Raw genomic sequence first — 22,755 nt, forward strand, 5'->3', positions numbered from 1 at the left:
GGACTCAGGAGTCAGGAGGAGTAGGACTCACAATGCAACTCTCAAAGTCGCAAGCGCAAGGCCAGCCGCCAGCCAGGCAGCCAGCCGTTCGCCGCCGCGGCCAACTCCTCGTGACGTCGCCTGCCACAGACAGGCCCGGTGTCCCCCCGTGTTGGACGGCGGATCTCCTCGTGACCGTTTGCCCTATAATTCTCCGCCCCCATGCCACTCAGAGCCCAGTACGAAACAGCTAGCGGTCTCGCCTTCCAGTTCCTGCCATCCCCCAGTCCCATCCCATCCCAGCGCTCGTCGGAAACAGCGGCCGCCCAGAAAGCCCCACCAACCCCCCGCGGCGCAAAACCCTAGCAGACCCAGTGATCTGCTGATGGTGATGGAGCAACAAATCCGCGGCGCCAGTGGCACTGGCAGCGAGGTACCGGTGGTCAATAAGCCAGAGGACGCGGTGCCGGTGGTGCTGCCGCTCGGCCCGATCGACCGGGAGGAGGCCCTGTTGCCTGCGACACAGGAAGCCGTGGCGCATCAGGTGAGCAAGCTTGTGCTTCACCCATATTATATGGCTCCTTTTCCCGAGTTTCCTCGAGGGGGAGGGTCGATCGGGTCGTGGATTTGCGTCGCGCGGCGGTGGAACTTGGTCGCTACGTGCGTGCTTGCCGTGGGGTGGATCCGGGTGGTGGATTTGGGCATGATGGGTAGATTTGGGTCGCAAGAGTCTCCCGATCCGGACACGGGCGAGGACGAGCAGTCGTCTATGGCGGCTCGGCCGGCCTGCTCGCCAGTTCGCCCTACTTCGGCCGGCACCGCACGTCACGGCGTCGCCCCTGCCTGTGCGAGGACGAGGAGTGTGCCGGGGCTCGCCCTCGCCGTCGCCCTGCCTTGGATCCGGGCCGGCCGGCCGGGTGTATTTGGATTCTTGGGGCTAGGGCTGCGTGCCAATATTTTTTGCTGGCTCTGCGGGTGCCTGCTGCTAGTCTCTGCTACACGTACGCTTCCAAACTGCGTCATCCTGGATCAGATCTGGAGCCAGATCAGCCTGCAAAGCCCACATCAACCCGCTATAGCACATTCTCGGCAGCTGGAAACAGGGGTGGAGTGGATGCGCCCTTCTTCTTGCTATCCACAGGGGCCTCGGTAGCCAGAGTAGACGAACGATTTCTTCTTAATTAGGCGGCACTACTACATGAATTTCTATTGAGGCCGGCTATAAGGTCATGGTAAATCATCTATTTACTAAGACGGACCAATTGCCCGCCTCTGTTAAAAAAATAAAAAAATGACGAGCCCAATCGCAAGCCCATCCAGGACACGTTGTCGAGCCCGTCCGCCGCTACCCTCGACGTGCCCGCACCGCTGCCCAGATCATCCAAAGGTGAGGCCTCTCTATCACGGATTTGCCACCGTGGGCCTAGATCCGCCGTTGGGGAGGCCGCCCCACCAGATCCGTTGCTCGTCTCATGTGGATGCTCACTGCTGGTAGAGGGCCAGGCCATACCACCGGATCTGGCGAGCAAGGTGGAGGTGGTGCCGCCCCACTGTCACTAGCACCGGATCTGCACTCGATGATGGGGTAAAAGGCAAAGGGATGCCGGATCCGTGGTGATGGCGTCGGATCCATGATGGTGGAGGTGCGCCGTCGATGGGAAAGAAGGGGAAGGCCGCAGCCTCCACCTCACTGTTGGGTAGAAGGGGAAGGCTGTCGCTTGCCTCCACCATGCTACTCCCCGCGCCGCATGCCAACCATGGGTGCCACCACTGGCTCAGAGCGCCACAGCGTAGGTCGACGCTGCCATCCCAGGGCTCCACCGCCCAGCTCGCCACCGCTTGTAGAGAGAGTGGGAGGGATACCAATGAGAGAGAGTGGGAGGGAGACCGAGCCGTGCGGGAGAGAGGGAGAGCGACAGGGAGACGGCCGTGGCGCCGCTGAGAGAGACGGTTGAGAGTGAGAGGGAGTAAGTGGAGGATTAAACCCTAAGTGCTGAATATATACTAGCCCGATAAGGTGGAATGGGCCAAAGGATTTCATGGGCATGCTAGTTCGTAGCCAATTAACCGAGGCGGGACTATATAAGTGGCCCACCTCCAAAAGTATCTTATTTTCAGTTAATTGTAATTGCCTCGGTTAATAAAAAATGACTGCCTCGGTTAATCACAAGCATTAATTGAGGTGGTTCAAAGTGTTACCCGCCTCCGAGACCAATTCCAAAATGTCTCGCAAAATAGTTTTTGTAGTAGTGAGGTGCAGTGGCAGGGGCAAAACTGGGCTTGGTCTCAAGCGCGGGCACCAGCGGGCACCATGGTCATGGTCGCAGGTGGAGCGCAGGGGTGGCCGGGGCCATAATGGCGGGCAAACGGACGATTTCACGTGCTTTGCTGATCGATTGCCCACTTTTGTTAGCATGATGGCCCCCTCCAATCTGCAATACGTATAAAACCAAGTGGCCCGTGGCCAGCAGGTCTTTTTTTGTGGCGCGGGCTACATAGTTTTGCGGCAAGTCCACATTGCTTGCATCCTTGGGGCATTCGGAATTCCCGGCGGCCGATCCATATATAACATTTTTCCACTTAGCATTGATCACACATTTTTTTTCTTTTTCTTTTTTTTTTTGCAATTGATGATCGAGCTACGGCTCTCCTCTGAAATGAAAAAAATAACCACAGATGTTTCAACTCCAATGACAAAAGCAGGTAGTAAAAGAAGTTGATGATAGTGGCACCAACAACTATGGAACCAGCAAAAACACAAAAGACAACAACACGATCCACAAAAGAAAATTTGAAGCCTTGGAGACTAATGTTGCTACCAATACCAACACAGAACATGGGGATGGTCAGAGCCCCACAGAAGACATACAAGCTAGTAAGTCTATCAATCTTATAGTACTTCACTACTTCGATTTTACTGATCCACTGTTGTTTCTCCTCAACATTATGATAAATTCACTTAATTTCAGGTGTCCAGATGGATAAGAACAGAACAGAGAACAACTCTAAAAGTAGAAACATTCCCCAAGATATCATTGTGGTAAAGAACTCTATATAAGCTTGAGAAAAAGAGGCATTGAAATCAATCATGATGTTTCGAATTCAATAATAATTAATATATGCAAGTTTGTGTCAATCTTCAACTTAAAGACTTATTTTGAAAAAAAACAATAACCTAAGAAATTAATTATCTTTCAGATACCAGATGTTGATCCTGTAATTAACGATCAAGCCTTGAAAAGCCAAAAGGGGAAAGTCACTGAAAAGTCTGGTAAGGACAATGCTACCAAAGAAAAAAGAAATTTATTTTTGCTGTCACTGATTACTTCCGTATTGATGCTCCCAAACCTAAATCTGTATACTTCAAATTGCATTTCAGATGGCATCACATGTAACATGTATTTTCAGAGGTATGCAACACTGCGATTACTTCAGAAGATGCGAGATGATACAGTATGTTACATAATACAATTTATTTTTGAAGTTAAAGCAGTGCTTGTTGATCATAATTCTTCTTTTCTTTGATAACCTAATGTGTACTCATCTTAGTCTATCTATGTTTCAGCTCCACGAGCATCATGTTCTTGGAGATCGAAATGCTGAGTACGAAATGGACATCCAAACTCTCTTAACAGGTATTTTACCTTTTCACAACTAAATCTGGATACAATGGACAATAACAATGTGAAATCAAATGATCTTGTGGCCAACAACTTGCCTTTCCATTCCATAACGTTACTAAACATAGCACAAGAGCATAGTACTTTTAGGCTTCGATTTGTATCATATGTGATCCTTAGTTCCGAATGATGGAGTTGGGCATCACCATCCCATCCAAACAAAGCTGTACAATACAAGTGCATAACATTATTTAGCCTCCCAAGGACAACTAGCAAGATAATTTCAATTAACGTAGAATAATAGTAGGCCTACATATATCACATATCTTTTCAGTTGTGTCATTGTTGCTAATCAACCTCAATCTTTTACCTTCAAGTTATATGAAACCAGTGCCTATGATTTTCAAACAATGTGCAGAAACAGAGATGACACCAAAATTAACGTCAATCCTAAAGAAACATGAGAATATTTGGAAGACGATGGAAGCTGCCAATCCAATCAGCTCTGGAGAAGGATGCCAAACTATGAACATAAAGAGGAAGAAGTTGAAAGAAGCCTTACTTCTACGGAACAATTGCCAGGCAAGAAACATCACCTATTGTAAATTGTTATGACTGCCACCACAATCCTCTGCTTGACTGTAGTAGTTGCAGGAACTGGATGACATATGCCATGAGAGCAACTGGATTCTTCCAAGATACAGTGTACTTCCTTCAGTTACCGGTGGTATGTGGTTGATAATCACTTATTTTACATGTTCCTAAATGCCCTAGCATGGTCCATGGACCAGATAGGCATTAGAATAATCCAGTGAGATTTAGGCTTCACGGTCTGCAGTTCTTGCACTGTAAAACTGAGGCATACAGTGGGCGACAATTATCATACAAAGCTAACTTTAAAGTCAAACTCTAATAGGTGCTTACACAAGTTGTTCTTATACCATACTATATGCATGATCCTAGAACGTATACCTCCTAATAATCACAATTTGAATAAGTCAAAAGTCTGCTGGTAATTATAAATTGAATCTCTTGCGGAAGGGCCACTAGACAAGTGGTTAGAGCAGTAGCATCTAGCAGACCTAGGTTCGACTCCCTGTGGGAGCAAATTCAACAAGACTGTAATAAAAAATTATAAAAAATAGGTTAGTATGTTTCCCATGCTAACTGCTCCATCTTCACTCGGCTGCTTGTGCAAACTTTCTCGTAGCTTTTAATACCTACATCTTTGAACTTTTACAGTTGTACTCCTATATTGGCAGATATGTACCAGGCCAGTGTCCACCTTACAGGCCCAGATTTCAACTTGAGTGCAGATGGTGACATGAAGGTCACCCCTCATGATGCACGAGACTCAGCGGCATCCAACATGTTGTCTCAGCTTCAACAGAAGGCAAGGGAAGACTTGGAGAACAGCATGTCTGCACACAACCCCTGATGCTTCATCCCTGCTGATATAAATCATCTGGATCATTTGACTAGAATGATAGCATTCAGATTATTTAGTCTAGCATTCTTCTAAACAGAGGCATTAAGCACACTTTGTGGGGTGTCCATGGGCATGTCCATGTGTGGATTTCATGGTTGTTTGTGACTTGTACGTGGAGGTGCAGATGTAATTTGAAATGCATAGCTACAATGTGCTGGGTTCTGACTCGCTACCTGTTTAATTTGTCTCTAGCGCGATTGTATGGCATGAGGTCAGGCTTCTAGATGTGCTCACAAGTCTTGTTCGTAATGTAGCCTCAGCATGTGATTATCTTGTTCTAGTTATTTTGGTGCTTCTGTGTTTCATTTCATATTTTTCTTTGTGGTTAGTTTGTAACTAGTGCTTTGGTAAGTGTAGGCTTACCAATGCATTGTGATTGCTTTACTCATAAAATAAGTGCATAATATGCACGGTTATGTAGAAACATGCCATACACAGAAGGTCAAGCAAGAGGGCAGTGCCATTAACATCATTTTCTAAACCATATATACTTGTGTGGACAACATGAATTATTAGGTCATTATCTGTGAGATAGATGAGGCAAGATTTTAGGTGTTCATATTTTAAGAGTCCTGGAAATAAATTGGTCATCATCCTTTCCACATGCATCATCTTTGGAATACATGATATATGATATATGATATATGATATATATATATATATATATATATATATATATACATATATAACCTTCATTTATAAATATAAATGAGAGGTAAATAAATAGATATCATCATTTATAAAGAAAGGGTACAGATCAAGAAAAGGATATAATAGTCTTCATTAATTCAAGGGGATATGTTGGCACAACACATCCATATAAATTTGCTAACCGGTAGGGAAGCAACTCACTGCAATCGTATCTTGTGCTATTTCCATGAATAAAAAACTAGAGCAGGGAGTTCAAGGATGCGTGAGATTGTGAGACATGTGGCGAATGATTGCTTTTGTCGGAATGCAAGAACTCAAATACAAAAGAAGCACGATTAATTTCCTTCATCTCATCCTTCTCCTCTTGTTAACAAACAAACCAACCAGTGGCATCGTGGAGTACCAGACATCCTCAAGAGTTTGTATTTAAATAAAAGAGTAGTTCCATTAATTAGTTATTTTGTAAGTCACGCATCATATCAGGGATCTCCCATTACTGCCCAACCCATTGACAGCTTCACTTGGGAATGGAGTCACGGTGATGTGTGTGGTAGAAAATGTATATGTAGTTCAAAACAATTAAGCACGTATGTTCCAGTGAGATAATAGGATTCTAGTTGAATGGTTGGATTATTCATTATTATTATAGTCTCCCCTCTATGATCAGGAGCAACTAGGTCATCTGTTATAGATTAGTTTTGTCAATTTTCTATACATCCATAGGAAACATAAACTGTATTAAAATTGATATCTGATGGTATGTTGTGTGGTGTAATAAATGCTCAACATTCTGAAAGGAGATAGCAAAGTATGCTTGTGTTTGTGTGTTCTGCACTAAAAAGCACAAAATGAAACAGACCGGTGTGACAGATTATTTGTTTCCTGCCAAATGGAAATGGGAGGCACAAGGAGGTATATATAACAGCTACCATTCCATTTAAAGATGCTAGGGTATTAATTCATCCCAGCATGCCGACATGATGTGAGAATTGTTAGATAATTCAAATTTAATCCAGTTTTATTTACAGCCTCCGACTGCCCTCTCACCATGGGAGACCATCCCTATGGTAACACCAACCGGGACTAAAGGCTGGGCTTTAGTCCCGGTTCGGGAGACCAACCGGGACTAAAGGTCCCTTCTGCCGATCTCTGACACCATCGCCATTGGACAGGGGACCAACTGGGACTAAAGATGTTGTTGTCCCGGACTCTGATTGGGCCGATATTATTGTTCATTTTGGACAAGTGACCAAAGGCCTGTTCTGTAGTAGTGACAACTGCATTCACGCAGGAATGTGTTGTAAAGTGACTCTTGGTCATGCACGGCTTTGTCAAACGGTGGAATGCCACAGATCTGGCAGGTCATGGAATATCCGGGTTTGCTGAGTCCAGCATATGTGCAGTCAAATAGTCAAAAAAAGCCACTGATTTGCAGCAAATTGTGTTTTTCCATTTGTTCATTTGCAGGAGTTCTTCCTCACCTCCAGCAACAGGTGCAGATAATCTAGGCAACAGATATATCCAATTTGGATCTATTATTGTTGTAGCTCTCTGCTGCATTTCAGTATTTTTGAACCTCAGATTCGGTGAAATTAAATGGTTGACCTACTGAAATGAATAGGATATCCAATGATTAGCTTGGCACCATACAAAATGCAATTTAGCTAGTCGGAGGTAACGTAAACGTAGCTGGGCAAATAATTTGTAACGTCTACATATCCAACCAAATAATTGGGTCAATTTAGAAAATTTGCCCACTTACATGAAAACGAGGCTATTTTTCTTTTGAAGCAAGGTGCGGTTGTTTGCACCCAAGGTAATAACTTGGAGTCCATACAGACCCTTGGTTAGGTAACGGAGCAACATCATGTTCACCATGCTCTGTCTTTTGTTTCTCTAGCTTTATAGGCTTTGTCTTCTCTCGACAGGACTGAAGTAAGTTCTGAATTATTTTATCAACTAAATGTAATGGTCGTGTGTTAATAAAGTCATGACTTCATAAAGAAGAAGCTAGCTGGAGGTACGTTGTTGAGCAAACAATCGGATCTATTTGGCTCTTCTGTACAGTTGAGCAAGCACAGTTGCCATCGAAGGCAGCCCTGTCCCTTGTACTACACGTTTTCACCTGATGGTCGTGAATGAAAAAGCAACAAATTAAAGTGTTGGAGTGCCAATACCTATGTTCATAAATGTTTGATTTTATAAAATCTCGTGTGTTGTAGAAAACAGACAAATAAGAGCCTGCGGGACCCAGTGTAGGAGTTCATGAACATTTATATCTTCACTGCTTTGGGGACGTCAAGTTACTTTCAGAAATCAATTAGAACAGAGGACACAGTTTATGCTATCAGGATGCTGATCAGTTCAGTACAAAGTATGTGTAGACAGAGAGAATGTTGCTACTCTAGTTTCCATCTAGATTTCGTGATTTTCCCCTCCCTAAATATTTTTTTGGGATGGAAGGGCCCAGGATTCTATGGGATGCAATATCTCCTTCATAAGTTTACTAGCCTCAAAATTCATGAACAACCACAATTGTCAATTAATTAATTTCAATCAGATGTTCACAAGGACCTGTCTTGTCATTTCCTTAGAGGTGAATTATCTTAGCTTTTAAGCAAGCCAATAAGAGTTTTACGAAACTGTGCAGATTCCAGTGAGCAAGAACAACATCAGCACAAGGCACTACAAACAATAGTTCCATTACATCTGAACATATCCTTTTATTTTAAATTGTGTCCATCTTATCTACGGCCCGATTATCTTGTTATATCACCTTCCATCATGAAGGACCAAGAAAGGTGATCGGAGGGGAGTGAATGGGAGCCAATCCAAAATTTGTCTCAAGATCACCCTCCAAAAGCAGCAAACCTCCAAACATGGTGCCATTGCTCAACTGCGGCTGGGTGTTCACTAGGAACACAGCAGGAAACCACAACACATAAGGAACCAATATAACACCGAAAACCCCGAACGGTGCTATCCACATCTATCATGGAGAAGCAAGAGCCCTCGACTCAAAACCCTCAAAGCCAATTGGTGACTAGAGAGTAGAGAAAAGGTCACAACCAAAATCAGAGACCAGCGGAGAAAATTGCACGCGAACAGAGCAAGAGAACACAGAAAACATTGCACACGTCCCAATTCTCTGAAAATTGGAGTGGCGGCCAGTCAAAGGCGGTGATGACAGTACACACTCCTGCTGGTCATAGGTGTGGTGGCCTTAGAGGAGGTGCACGAGGAAGGGCTGGTGGCAGACGGTGGCGATGGGCGAGGGATTCCTTGGATCCTTGCCTGCAATTGCGACAGCAAGGAAGGGGAAAAAGTAAGAGGGGGCGGAAGAGGATGACAGGCAGGCCCATTGGGCCCACTCGTCAGTCTCTGTGTGAGAGGAAGGCAGTGGGGTGCGGGCATGTTCGACTTGTAGTGGCATAAAACAAGTAGTACGCCACCTGTGCTCGGAGCTCATGCGGAGGGTGTGAGCGGGGATTGGTGAGCTTAGGCCGGTGCACGCGGTGGAGAAGGGAAGGAGGGGTGCTGCGTTCCTGGTTGCGCTAGGCCATAGGCACACGTGGAGGGGCGGCAGCTGGCTGGGCTGGGTTGCTGGATGGGTTCTATTTTCATATCCATTTCTATTTCTTAATTCTTTTTCCCCAAGTCTACACTTGTATAAATGTATTCACTACTATGGTAGGTCCAATAGGTCAACCATGCATATGTAGTTTGCCATACTAGGGTATGAACCACACACACATACAAGACATCTTAATTTATAAGGTGGAATAACTATTTATTAACCAAGCATAAGAACCAGTGCAAAAACAGGCAAATCACAAGTTGATCAATGCAAATGCTCAACCTTGCTAGTTAGGGTTCACATGAGCATTACTCACCTTGCAAAGTTTTAGAAAAAAGTTTTTTAAGGTTGGGATTTGTGGCTTCATTATTTTCAGGGTCGTTACACTTGGACTTTGTTGATTAGAACTTCAATAGTTCATCTAGGACTTATGCTAACATACTCATCATCGAGATGTTTACCCCATGCTCCATTGAATCTTCAATCTACTATGTTCTATTACCCTGCCTTTTGTTAGTTATTCCCTTCTGTTCTCCCCTTTGGGGATCTAACGTCCATTTTGAGGTGTTGAGATAAGCCGATTGAGGCATGAGTATTACTCATTGCCTAGAGAGCGAGGCAAAGGTGTGACTATGGGGCAATGAAGGGTGGTAATGGGTCAGATGACTTGGGGTCATGTATGTGAATTCAGGGCTAGGAGAAGGTCTTTTAATGGATGTAGCACAATTCTTTATTCACTGTTATTTGTCGCATATAGGATGTAACACCATTCTTGACCACTTAAAGCTCATAGGTGTTGACCATGGCCTACACACTTTTGGCAGCATTGCATGGATTCTTGGAAATAGTAAAAGGTCATGGACGTGCTCAAGGATGCCTGTGGTTGTGGACATCATCAATCTTCATTGCTATGCTTCATTTGACATTATTTTCCTGTCTTTTGAATCAATCCTCGTGGTCTAATCTTATAGTTTGTAGTAGCCTATTCTCCAAATGTACTTGGATTTATGTACTAAAGTGATTTGTAACACTTTGTATAGATATGAAGTTTGTTGAAAATGAGAACAAATGGGATAGCTTTTAATCCTAGACTATCGATCGCCTTAATATTGAGATCTTTGTTAAGAGAATCCTTGTTCATTTCACCCGAGCCCGATAGTAATACCGAAGATGAACAAAGAGTAGCCAGAGATTTATGAATAAAGTATTATCATAAGCAATGCTTACTGGTTTAATGATTCAAGTGTTTCATTGCAATTATAAAATAGAGCGTGACAGGTGAGTAATGCTAGTTGTGTGCATGATCTATGACGATTGTGTTGTTCAACGATGCTTCCCATGATGAACCCAAAAATTTCTTCATAGCTAGACACTGTTTAGTGATGAAAGGTAGGAAGTGTGTCAAGAAAAAGTCATGGATATGAGCATTTAATGGTTCTAATAATGTTGACTGAGAATATGCATGGGTCAGGGGTGAACATTATTTTGATCCTCGAGAAACCCATGTGCAGATGAGCTCATTGATGGGTAGATCTACTTCTACCATTTATTTATTTATTTACTATTAGGTGTATCACGTATATATATGATGTGGTAGAAATGAACTAGGACTGAGAAGTACAGCCCTTTTCTAAAAGCACCTTTATCTGGTGCAACACAAAGTAGATGATCCTCCAAAGATGTTGTCCACCGACATTCGACGGTCTTCCTCCATTGACACTAGTAGCCCTATGTAGTCTTTCTATATATCTTGACAAGTGCCAAACCTTATTAAGCGAGGCCAATGCATTTGGTGACTTAATATTTGACTCCATATCTTATTTCATGGAACCCTAGAGCCGCTCTACTCCATTCATGTTCTAATTTGTATGTCTTTGGTTGATCCACTTCATTTTGGGTGGTTTCTCATTGCATGTCATACCCAGTTTTAAAGACAAAACCTAGTATAAGATCATATGTGTGCCTAGAAATCAATCACATACATTTAGATAAAATTTATAGGGGAATACCAAGCACAATGCTTTATATTATGAGTATCTAACCCATTACATAAATATCAAAGTTCCAGCAACAAGGAAATAATAAGCTAAACTCTAATGGCGCCTCCATAGCCACAGGGATGGTCAACTATTTGATAGCAAGTCTAGTCAACATAGCTATTGCCATCTGTTACCCATCTATAATTTTTATCCACATGATAAAAGTAAACAAGCATAGCTACATCTCGTACTCAACAAGAATAACATGAGGTTATGAAGCTCAAAAACATGACACTGGTTTATTGTGGTTAGAATTTTAGTTAATCACAATTTTAGCATTGAATAGCAATGAGTTATGCTTAAGCCCTAATTTCACTGCTAGAAAAATGTAAATTGTGATGGACAAAAAGGATTAACCGAGGCGGTTTTTGCAACCGCCTCGGATGAAAGGTCATGGTAATCATGGCCTTAACCGAGACGGTTGCCTTGCCTGCCCCGGTTAATCAAATAAAAAAGTAAAAAAATGAAACACGTTGACAATCCCAATGAGCACACCCAAGGGAACATTAAGCCCATTCATGGGCATCGCTCTGCTTGCCAGAGCGGCCGATGGAGCACCCGCGCACTCGCTAGGGGTCAATAGATCTGCTGCCACCACATGAGCAACGCCCAATCCAAGCTCATCCTCACTGGATCCGCCACTGCCACATGAACACTACTGGATCCAAGCTCCTCCTCGCCAGATCCGGGCTCATCCTCGTCGGATCTGCTAGTGCTATCCACATCTACCGGAAGATGCGAGCTACTCGGGCTGAGTGCTGATGATGGAGGGAGAGAGAGTGGAGGGAGGGAGAGAGTGGAGGGGGCACCGGGAGGGGAGTGACGCACTCAGCTCGGTCACGTGACGAAGTTGCGACGATGAGGGGAGGCAGTGCCGCTCGGCTCGATCTAGGAGAGGAGTAAATGAGAAGAAAAACCTTAAGGCTATGTATTTATATTCCAAGGAGGCTATCGGGCCTCACCTGGGCTTATCAGGCCTTCGCCTTAATGGAGGCGAGCCTTATAGGCAACTGCCTCGGTTAATCGATTAACCAAAAGGTGGTTATGTTAAGATAACCGCCTCGATCATTGTCTTTTAGCTGATGCCTGTCTTAGTTATGATTAACCGAGACAGTTGTGTGCTATAATAATGGCCTTGGTTAATGCCTATTAACCAAGAGGGTTCCCTTAGAAGGGAATATATCTAATGGGAACCACAACCTTCGTGAAAACTCATGCAAACCATAGCAAAAAAATTATCTAAATTCACCAAAAATATCACACATGTAGATGATATGATTATACACATTCTTGCAAAATATCTTGTCTAAATTCGTATTCTATTGTGAGATATAAAAATAACAAATTTCAAGCCAGGATCCGTTAGAAATTTGTTATTTCTATATCTCACAAATAAATTCTAGTTTGGATAAGATATTTTACAAGGTTATGTATCATCATATCATCCACATGTGTGATTTTTTTGGTGAATTTAAACAAACTTTTTGCTGCGGTTTGCATGGGTTTTCACGAAGGTTGTGGTTTCCACAAGATACGTTGCCCCTCTTACAATGCCTGCCTTGGTTAATGATTAACCGAAGTGGTTGCTAGCCTAGCTGTGTCATACCCAATTTTAAGGATAAATCTGAATGCATTAACTTATGTGCACCCAGAGATTAGTTGCATATATAAACCGACAAATTACTGGAAAATATCATCATGAGTGTTTATTACATCATGAATATTATCACATAGTATTTATTACATCACGAATATTAAAGAAAGTATCATCGCCATCTAAGATCCCTCATAGGGGCTGTTTGTTTTGCAGCCAATGTCCGTCATGCCGCAGTGTGGCGCAATGTGGCGCTGCCATAGTCTGGTGGCGTCTAGATTCTCCACCACACATGCCACACACTAGAAGACAAGCAGTAGGGAGAAAGCGATGGGGAGACAAGACTGTGGTAGCCCAAGCTTAGATGAGAACAAAACGGTAGCCAAAGTTGGTGTGGCAGCTGCATCTTAGGTGTGGCGTGGTGTGGCTTGAAACCAAACAAGTCCATAGTGATTTGATAGCTTTTAATAGAAATGGTCCACCTGACCTATAATCATTAATATCCGTGATGGCATATCTACATAATTAGATTTTGATAAATATCTTTCAAAATCACAATTATTATTCCTAGTAATTAGTTGAATTTATAGAACAATATGCATTTGTGACCATTTAAAAAATTTCATAGTTTCTTATATTGATAGAAAGTATTATATGTATTCACATAAGATTATGTTACATTCATTTGATAACCATCAACAATAATTTTATCATAAGTAGTTTGAAAAATTTCAAAGCATTTCAAAGAACCAACCCCATTCTAAGTCTAGTCATTCTTCTTCAAAGTAAGTTTCAAGCAATTAATAGAAGCTGGCCATCCCAACCTATAATCATTAATATTTGTGTTGGTATGTATAGAACCAAATCTATCTAATTGTCCCTTTCAAAATCTCAACTACCAACATAAGGTTCATACTAATTAATTAAATTTACCGAACTCATGTGCATTTTGCTAGTTAAAAAAGTTTTATTCTTTCCCAGGTATTGATAAGAAATGTAATAAGTATAAGCAAAGGACTCTACTGCATTCAAGGAGTAAACATCAACTACATTTGTCTCAGTGTAACACCCGATTTTAAGAACAAAATCAGATATGCACCATATGTGAGTTTTAGAAGACAAACCTCACATATAGCTACAAATAAGGGGTAATATCAAAAGACAACGCATAAATTATATAGCGTAGATAATAAATCAGAAACAACCTTAGGCAGCAAACCATGGAAGAGAACTCCGAACTTCGGGTGTTAACTTCACTCTACAGGATCCAACTGACTGGTTGATCACAAGCCCAATACTTCTCCTGAGGTGTGGGGGAGATAGCAAGAGTGAGTTCAAGATGAACTCCGCAAGTATGACAACTAGATTGTATAGATTCCACAATTTCATGATCAATGTGACATAAATAATATAGAGCATTAAACAATAATCATGATCATATTTACACAACAAGATTCATCACCCTTAATGTAAGAGTTCCTAAGGCCGCTCGTGACCGTGAGCACGGCTGGTATACCAATTTTTAACACTCTGCAGAGGTTGTACATCTTTACCCATGAGTCATGATTTACCCTTTCGCCTGAGGTGATCAGCCTCGTAACCCACTACCAAGGTAGGTCGGCAGGGATCACTATGAAGTCTTTCAAAGGTTCGTCTAGCAAGTTAGGGCCGCTTGGTTTCGGTAGTCAGTCCGTGTGATTCTACCACTCGCAGGGAATCCACGGTCTGCTATCCCCCATTTGCGCCACACGGGTAACCTCTAACAAGCTAGAAAAGTTACTCATACTTGACTAAAGCCAGAGCCATTATAGCCCTCATGGTTGCACTTTCATCCCGGTTATCACTTACGAATAAATCCTCAAGTTGTTAACAAGTCATTATTATCATTTGTTACTTTATATCAATCTAGTCACAAGATCATGGTCATAGAATTAAAACCCAAATGCTATACTTGCCTTAATCCAATTGCTCTTGCTGGTCCTGCTGATCTTACTTGCTTCCAGAGCTCTGATCTTGATCACCGAAATAAAGCTCACCGTCTACTCTCGATCATCGATCATCAACACACAAATAATCGGAGACAAATATACACGAAGCAAACAAGATTACAATTAGAACAGTACACCAGCAGTAAATAAATTTAATAAAAGTTTTCCAAAATCATCTACACGCTGCTACGATCACGTCAATAGGAAATTCACGGAAAACGGAGTTACGACGTGAAATCTACGCATTAAACGGGATTTCAAGAGCAGTTTACGGACTTGTAATTAACTAGGGAATCTAACAGTGGTGAATCTAGCCAACAAAGGTACCAACGCGAAGCTTATGAAATTATGAAACTAACGCAACTTGAACGGATCGAATCGGAGCTAAAACGGAGAAGATATTAATTTTCTAAGATTTTATATAGAGAAGTAATTAATTAAATAGGGTTACAAAATTAAAATATTTCAAACTGATGAACCAATATTACTAACATGTAGATCTCACGAAAACGAATCTAACTCAATTTGAACGGGTCAAATCGGAGCTAAAACGAATACTTTATGGCCAAAACAATGCAGTGGCAATTCTATAAATAAAGCATGATTTAAACAAATTTAAATAAATACATAAATTCCTGGATTTTCTCCCTGGCCGAGGACTGCTGGGCAAAATCAAGATCTTTGGGGGACTCTTTAGCAAAATGGCCCGCGAAGGGGTACGGAGCACTCTAGGCCGTTGATCTTGCGATGGACGGCCGAGATTAAGACGTAGAGATGAGAGAGGGGGAGAGAAGCGCGGCTGCCGGAGCAGGGAGAGGACGCGGTGGAGCTCCATTGCCGGTGGCGAGGAGCTCGCCGGAGTAGGTCTCCCGAGCGCTAGAGGGCTCGGTTTCCACTTCCAAATGCATCGGGCGAAAGAGGAAGCGAAGGCGAGTCCAACTAAGGCCCTAGCGCGGCCGGGGGGCGCTCGAGCGGCACGCTCCATGGCCGGCGGCCATGGAGCTCGCTGGAGCACGCGGCTAGCACGGATGAGCGCTTCGTTTCGCGAGGAAATTAGACGAAGACGAAGCGGAGGAAGAGGGGAGCTCACCAGCGCAAAGAATTGGAGCGGAAATGGCTCGATTCGACGGATTTCGCGAGGAGGTCGCCGGCGGCGCTTTTGCGATGCTTCTCAGAGCCCGCGCGAGTGGAGAAGGAGCGAGGGGAAAGGAATGGGAGGGGGAGGACGGTTCGGCGCGGCTCTGCCCACTTCAACCCGAGGCGCGGGGGAGAGAGGAGGGTCGTGGGGGAGCGGGGCCGGCTCGGCTTGCGGTTCCAGCAGCGAGAGAGGGAGGGAGCAGGGCAGCGGTTGGGGGAAGGACCTGACGGGTGGGCCCCACCCGTCAGCCGCCAGAGAGAGAGAGGGGGAAAAAAGGGGGGAGCCGACTGGGCCAGGCCCAAGAGAAAGAGGGAGAGGCGCCGGGGGGAGAGGTTTCTGGGCCCAAAGGCCGAAAAGGGGGGAAGGGGGAGGGGATTCCATTTCTTTTTTTTAAACATATTTTCCAAATGCATTTCTTTTTCTTCAAATATTTTCTTGCACAAGATATTTTGGTTTTTAAAACAATCATCACATAAAAGAAATGCACCAGCATGTATGCATCAAAAATATTTCTCTAAACTTATATTAAATTTTAATTTCCCCCAAATTTATTTATTTTCCTATATTGAAAATGCTCACAAAATTGACTCAATAAATCTAATTCAACTATTTAAAAGAATAGAATTTTTAGGGTGTTACACTCAGGTAATAAAATATAGTTTCGTCACCACATTTCTAATTACGAAATGCAACCTTAATCCATGTAAGACATTTATATTAATTTCGAATTAAGCTATTTATAGAAGTTTGTAAACCCCACCTATAGTCATCAATATTCATGGTGGCTTATGTATAGAATAAAATCATGCCAAGCCTCTTGCAATATCACAATAATTAACACATAGTTCCATGAAATTAGTTAAATTTACAGAACTCATGTGCTTTATGTCTGTGAAGAAATATTTTTTCTTTTCCTAATATTGACAGAAGATATCATAATTATTCACATAACTTGTGTTGCACTCATTGGGCTACCGTTGAAAGTATCTTTCTATTGTAGTAAATTATTCCTTGAATTTTCAAAATATTTCAAAGACCAAATCCAAATTAACTGTAGCTAGATTCTTCGTAGTTATTTTGTATTTATTAGTAGCAGCTAGCCAACCCCTACCACATAATGTTTATGTCGTATATACTCAAATATTGCTACATCTTTTTCCATATCACAATTATCAAATTATAATTTGTAGTAATTAATTGAAAGTGTTGAACTAATGTGCATTTGGTTTTATGGAAAAAAATTATTGTTTCCAAAATATTGATATTAAATATCATAAATGTTCACTTGAGATTCTATTGCATTTATCAAATAATCTTTAACTATAGTTAGCTCATGCAAAAAAATAGTCTCAAATATTTCCAAACATATCAATGAACCAATTGGCCATATCGAACATAGAGTTTATCCTGCCTTGGAGATCTCTCCCATAGAGTTTATCCTGCCTTGGAGAGGTATTCAATTTATAGCATTTTCAGTTAGCAGCCTTTTTCTTTCTCCTTGCCATTAATGCAGGTCCATTATTTTTCTTAGGTATGGTTTAACCCAACATACTAATAGCTATGGGTTTTTAATTTCTAATATTTCCATAGGTTTCAATAGATGAAAGCCAACCAGAAGATATATTTAACAATATTCATGATGACTACATAATCAAACAACGCTAAACCTCTTTCCATATCATAGTTATGACCATACATATGACTTCTAGTAACTAGTTAAATGTATAGGACTCATGTGCCCATTAAAAAAATTTTTTTGCCCAAAGCTTAAAGAAATATCATTATAACAAAAATAATATTGCATTCATTCACTAAACCTCTAATGATAGAAAAGGTCATAACAAAATAAATAATATTTATATAAAAATGAATAAGATGGATGGTTAGACAAGAAGTCTAGAGATAAAAATTGTCACTTATTTTTGGGATGGTGCTATCTTTAACTGGCCAACTGGCATCTACTGCATTTGAGTGAAATTAAGAGTTATGACGTGTGGACGGTGTGCCTAGTGAAAGAAAAGAAAAACTACAGCATTCATTTCTCCTTTGATCAGGGACCTTGTTGGTAGCGTTTACTCCCTTTGTCCAAGAATCTTTAAAAGACGAATCCTGCACCATGATATCTTGCCTCTCATTTGGCCACATGTCAAGCAGAAAAACAGCCACGTTTCTAGGATGCTACCAAGCCACGTTTCATGCAGCAACACCCTTGCAAGTTGCAATAAGTTCTAAACTGGCTTTTGTTCCAGCAAACATATTCTAGAACTCTCCAAAAACAATACATTCTAGATAACTCTCCCATCTTCCAACTAGACACCTGGGATAGTTCAAGTGTATAACTAGTCACTCATCCCTCAAACTCTTTCTGGTCATCACCTTCGCAATTACTTTTCATCAGTTGAAAGTCTTAATTGGTGAACGCCAACATCACCAACTTTCAACATCAATAACAAACTGGGGATCCCCATCTGGGATCGCAAGGTAATAACCACTTTTCTCTTAATTTTTGTAGCAGCAACCTTCAATATCCTTAACTACTGTCTGCTGCCACCCCAATCTCCTATGGAAAAAAAAGAAAGAAGAAAAATAATAATAAGGTAAAAACATTATAATATAATGACATAGTAATTTTAATAACAAGCACCAAAACAAACTATTTTCTCCACCTTTTAATTCATTTATATATAGCACCTTTTTGATAATTTGTTAGATCTTATTAAGATTTTTTTGGTATTATTTTATTCATTTACTAACTCTTCTTGTCCTGTTATACAACGGCAAATACAATTTTCGTTATAGAAATGAAAAAAAGAGCATCTCAATCTGATCAACTTTATAGTAGTAACTATAAAGAATAGAAACAAACCTATTCGGTTGACAAAAAAAAGATACACACGAACAACCAGATTATACAAGAAGCTGTAAAACGAAGATGCATACAAACAAATAAGAAACATACATACTTATCTTTACGTTATGGCATGATATACTTCTCTCTCGAGCAAATTAAATACCTAAAAGAAATATATGAGCAAAGATCATACTTGGGAATACCTAAGTACAGTTGCCAATATTGCAATGCAATATTTTGGTGTGAGGAATGCAACAAACATCATAAATTAGAAAGATATTATTGTGAATTTCCATTTACAAAATTTGCAAGATAAACCTCAAGCTAAGATTCTGTCTTGTATGCCGAGGTACTATCACTATTCAGATTATCTGTTTTGTGATACAAACTTAAGCGCATATGCTTTTTTAACAATGTTTTAATAGGAGTTTGATCTGCACTATTTCTCGCTCCACCTTATCCACGTCTCCACACCATAGCCATCCTTTCTTATACGATAGGCTGGTTCTCATCAAGGGCGCGGCAAAGCCGCGCCAGTATTTCTAGTAACAACGGTTTCTTCATGTTGGGGGAGTCCTTTGGAAGTGAACACAAAATTGATGCTCAAATATTCTGGTGAACAACTACTCTCTCCATCCCAAAACAAGTGAAGTTTTTTACTTTTCAACTTCTTGTTTGACCATTCATCTTATTCAATTTTTTGTACAAATAATAAAATAAATAAGTCATTGTTAAAGAATCTATAATGATATAACATGTCATAACAAAATAAATAATATTTATATAAAATTTTTAAATAAGATAAATGGTCAAACAAGAAGTCTAGAAGTAAAAACGTCACTTATTTGATGTAGGGAGTACATTTCAAACGGGCCATCTACTGTATTTAAGAAGTGAAATTAAGAGCAAGGATGGTGGCGCTGGTCAAAGCAAAGAAAAACTGCACCATTCATTGCTCCTTTGACCCGCGACTTTATTGGTAGCCTTTGCTCCCTCTGTCCATGAATAAAATCGTTCTAGAAACTGAGGGAGTTCTAAGGAAGTGAGCAAATGACTCTGCTTGCCCCTATACTTGTAATCATTACAAGAACAAAGGCTGCTGCGAATAGATAGTGAAGTAGGTGGGTGTGGAGCAAATAGACCTTTGGAGGGGGCAAAGGCTGCTGCGGCAGTGGGAGTAGTATGGTGATAGGTGTGAAAGTAGGCAGGGACACTTTTTAAGGGAAAAATTTTAAACTTAAAATAACTATTAATCTAGGATGAGGGGACTAAATCTTTAACTGCACCACCATACAGATCTCTTTTAGACAACTCACTTCTCAACTGTCGTGGAGCCAAGGGGGGCTGGCAGGGGCCATGGCCCCCCCCAACATGTGTCAACAAAATTTTTTACTAGTATAAATTTATGATTTTTATTTATATTCAGAGAGAAATATGACAAATATACTTATTAATATATATCATCTAGATAATAAAATTGTACTCCCTTCATTCTAAATTATAAATCATTCCAAGAATTTTAGAGACTCAAAGCGTCCCAAATTCGACCAAATTTATTTGATAAAAGATAATAATATTTATGATACCAATAGGTTAGTCATTTAATTATATTTTCACAGTATATCTATTTGATGATATAAATCTTTACAATTCTTTCTATAATTTTAGTCAAACTTAAGATACTTTGACTCTCCAAAATTTTTAGAATGATTTATAATTTGAGATGGACGAAGTACAAATAATAACTAGATAATACTATGAAGCATCTTAGAAAAACTGAGAAGCAAATCTTAAGGTTTACAAAATCATCTCAAACATGTTGTTGTTAAGGGTTTATCGTCTACCACCAAAAGAATAACACATTTGATCCTAAAATATATATAGAAAATGTGAGCACCTACGTCAAGTCGATGAATTAAGCTAGGCAGTTACTAGTGTGCTCAGTTTTGACAAATTGAATTTTTTGGTTGACCACCCGCCCCCCCATATGTATAATTTCTGGCTCCGCCACTGCTTCTCATAGAGACTGTCCACATAAGAGACCACCTCTAACTTGGGCCAAGAATACTATAGCTCACAAAACTCTCCTATAAATCAATTTTCATGAGCAGTTGCGATAAGAAAACCACCCCTAGGATGGGAACACTTTAGCTAGTGGAACACTCCTAAAAATCAATCTTAATCTAGCCGCCCCTAAAATTTGATTTTCAGGGTAGGCCTCTATAACAAAATGGGTTATTGCAACACAAAATATGAACTTTCTAAATTTTTTCCTACAATGAAAGAAGCATGTATTTCTCAGTCAAAACTAACTTAAATGTTTCCCTTTCTTGACCTAACTCAAAATAACAACTTCAAAATCATTTTTGCAATAAGACACTTGTCATGAAGTTGGCCAAGTCAACACATAACAAGAGGAATTTTTCCAAAACTAAATGTTTTTGAATAAAATAAAAGTTTAGTTGAATCAAGCCAGCCTATGACCCTCATACACGATTTCTATTATTTCCAAAAAACGAAACCCACCCTCTCATTCCCTTCACAAAGAGACAACAAAAAAATTTGTGCACCACATATAATTTACTTGCATGGATTTGGGTTTTAATTTGGTTTTGCTTGGTGTGTTAAGTCTCTTCTTTGACCCTCTAGAGATAAATAGGAAACCTCCTTCCTGTACCTAACCCTGCCTTAGGCCTAAACCCCTCACCTTGGGGCAGTTCTGGTCCCTCTCCGATCCACCTCTCCTCCAACACAAGGCAAGCTGCTACAGCTTATTCTCAATGTATTAGCCTGCTAGTTATATACATCTCAACGCTACAATAGGAAAGCGAGAAAAAGGAAATACCGCGACGCATACGTGATGAACAAGCAAAACTAATCTTGCCACTAGTACAGACGCATACTGTACAGGCGGCTGAAAACCCATTTCTACTGGCGTTTTTCAGCACCGCTTGCGCTGGAGGCCAGTAGAAATAGGACATTTCTACAGGCGGTAACAAAGAACCGCCTGTGGAAATGCATTTCTACAGGCGGTTCAGTTATGCCAACCGCATGTAGAAATCTTTTTACAGAAAATAGGAAATCGGTTTCTAAAAATAGGAAAAAAAATTTTAATACGTTTTTTTGTAAAATCGCGTGCTTCGTGGCCGGTGGGATTCGAACCAAAGACCTTGCCCTTGCGCGTAGCCTCCTCTACCACTCCACCTATCACTCACTTATGTCTATATTAGAGTTTAGTTCCCCACATATTATCATAAACCGAGCATATATTGATTATTTGAGGCCATAAACGGATTCCAATGGAAAAGTTATCAACTACAAAGTTTCATAACTTTTTAAGATCTACAACTTTTACATTGGAAGTTTTTCCATCCGAGGTCATTTACAAAATTTGAATTTTAAATTTAAGAAATTCAAACGTAGTTTTCGACGACAAGATGATGTCAAATGAAAAAATTATCAACTACAAAGTTTCATAACTTTTTGAGATCTAGAACTTTCATTTTGACAGTTTTTTCAAACAAGGTCATTTGAAAAACTCAAAAAATTAAATTTCAAATTATTTCTACAGGCGGCTTTCTTAACAAACCGCCTGTAGAAATGTAGAAATATGATTTTTACAGGCGGTTTCTTAGGAGAACCGCCTGTAGAAATACATGATTTCTACAGGTTAGAAAAACCGCCTGTATAAATATGATTTCTAGTGGCGGTTCCTTAGGACAACCGCCTGTAGAAATGTATGATTTCTACAGGCGGTTCAGTTAGGAAAACCGCCTGTGAAAATGCATCTTCAGAGGCGGTTCGTAATTCTGACACCGCCCTTTTTACA

General features: G+C 41.0%; 1 protein-coding gene and 1 long non-coding RNA gene across 2 annotated transcripts; both read left to right on the plus strand.

Moving 5' to 3' along the window:
• On the plus strand, window positions 277–4,214 carry LOC110437610. The gene is made up of 7 exons (XM_021466090.1): window positions 277–523; window positions 2,683–2,854; window positions 2,949–3,019; window positions 3,178–3,250; window positions 3,359–3,432; window positions 3,545–3,614; window positions 4,018–4,214. Exons 1-7 carry the CDS (start codon window positions 365–367, stop codon window positions 4,212–4,214), a joined length of 816 nt encoding a protein of 271 aa, XP_021321765.1. The 5' UTR covers window positions 277–364.
• Window positions 4,251–5,295, plus strand: LOC8068806. Its single transcript, XR_002455551.1, has 2 exons — window positions 4,251–4,326; window positions 4,862–5,295. It is a non-coding gene; the product is annotated as an uncharacterized LOC8068806 (long non-coding RNA).

This window comes from Sorghum bicolor, chromosome 8 (genome assembly GCF_000003195.3).
Source record: "Sorghum bicolor cultivar BTx623 chromosome 8, Sorghum_bicolor_NCBIv3, whole genome shotgun sequence".
Taxonomy (NCBI): Eukaryota; Viridiplantae; Streptophyta; class Magnoliopsida; order Poales; family Poaceae; genus Sorghum; species Sorghum bicolor.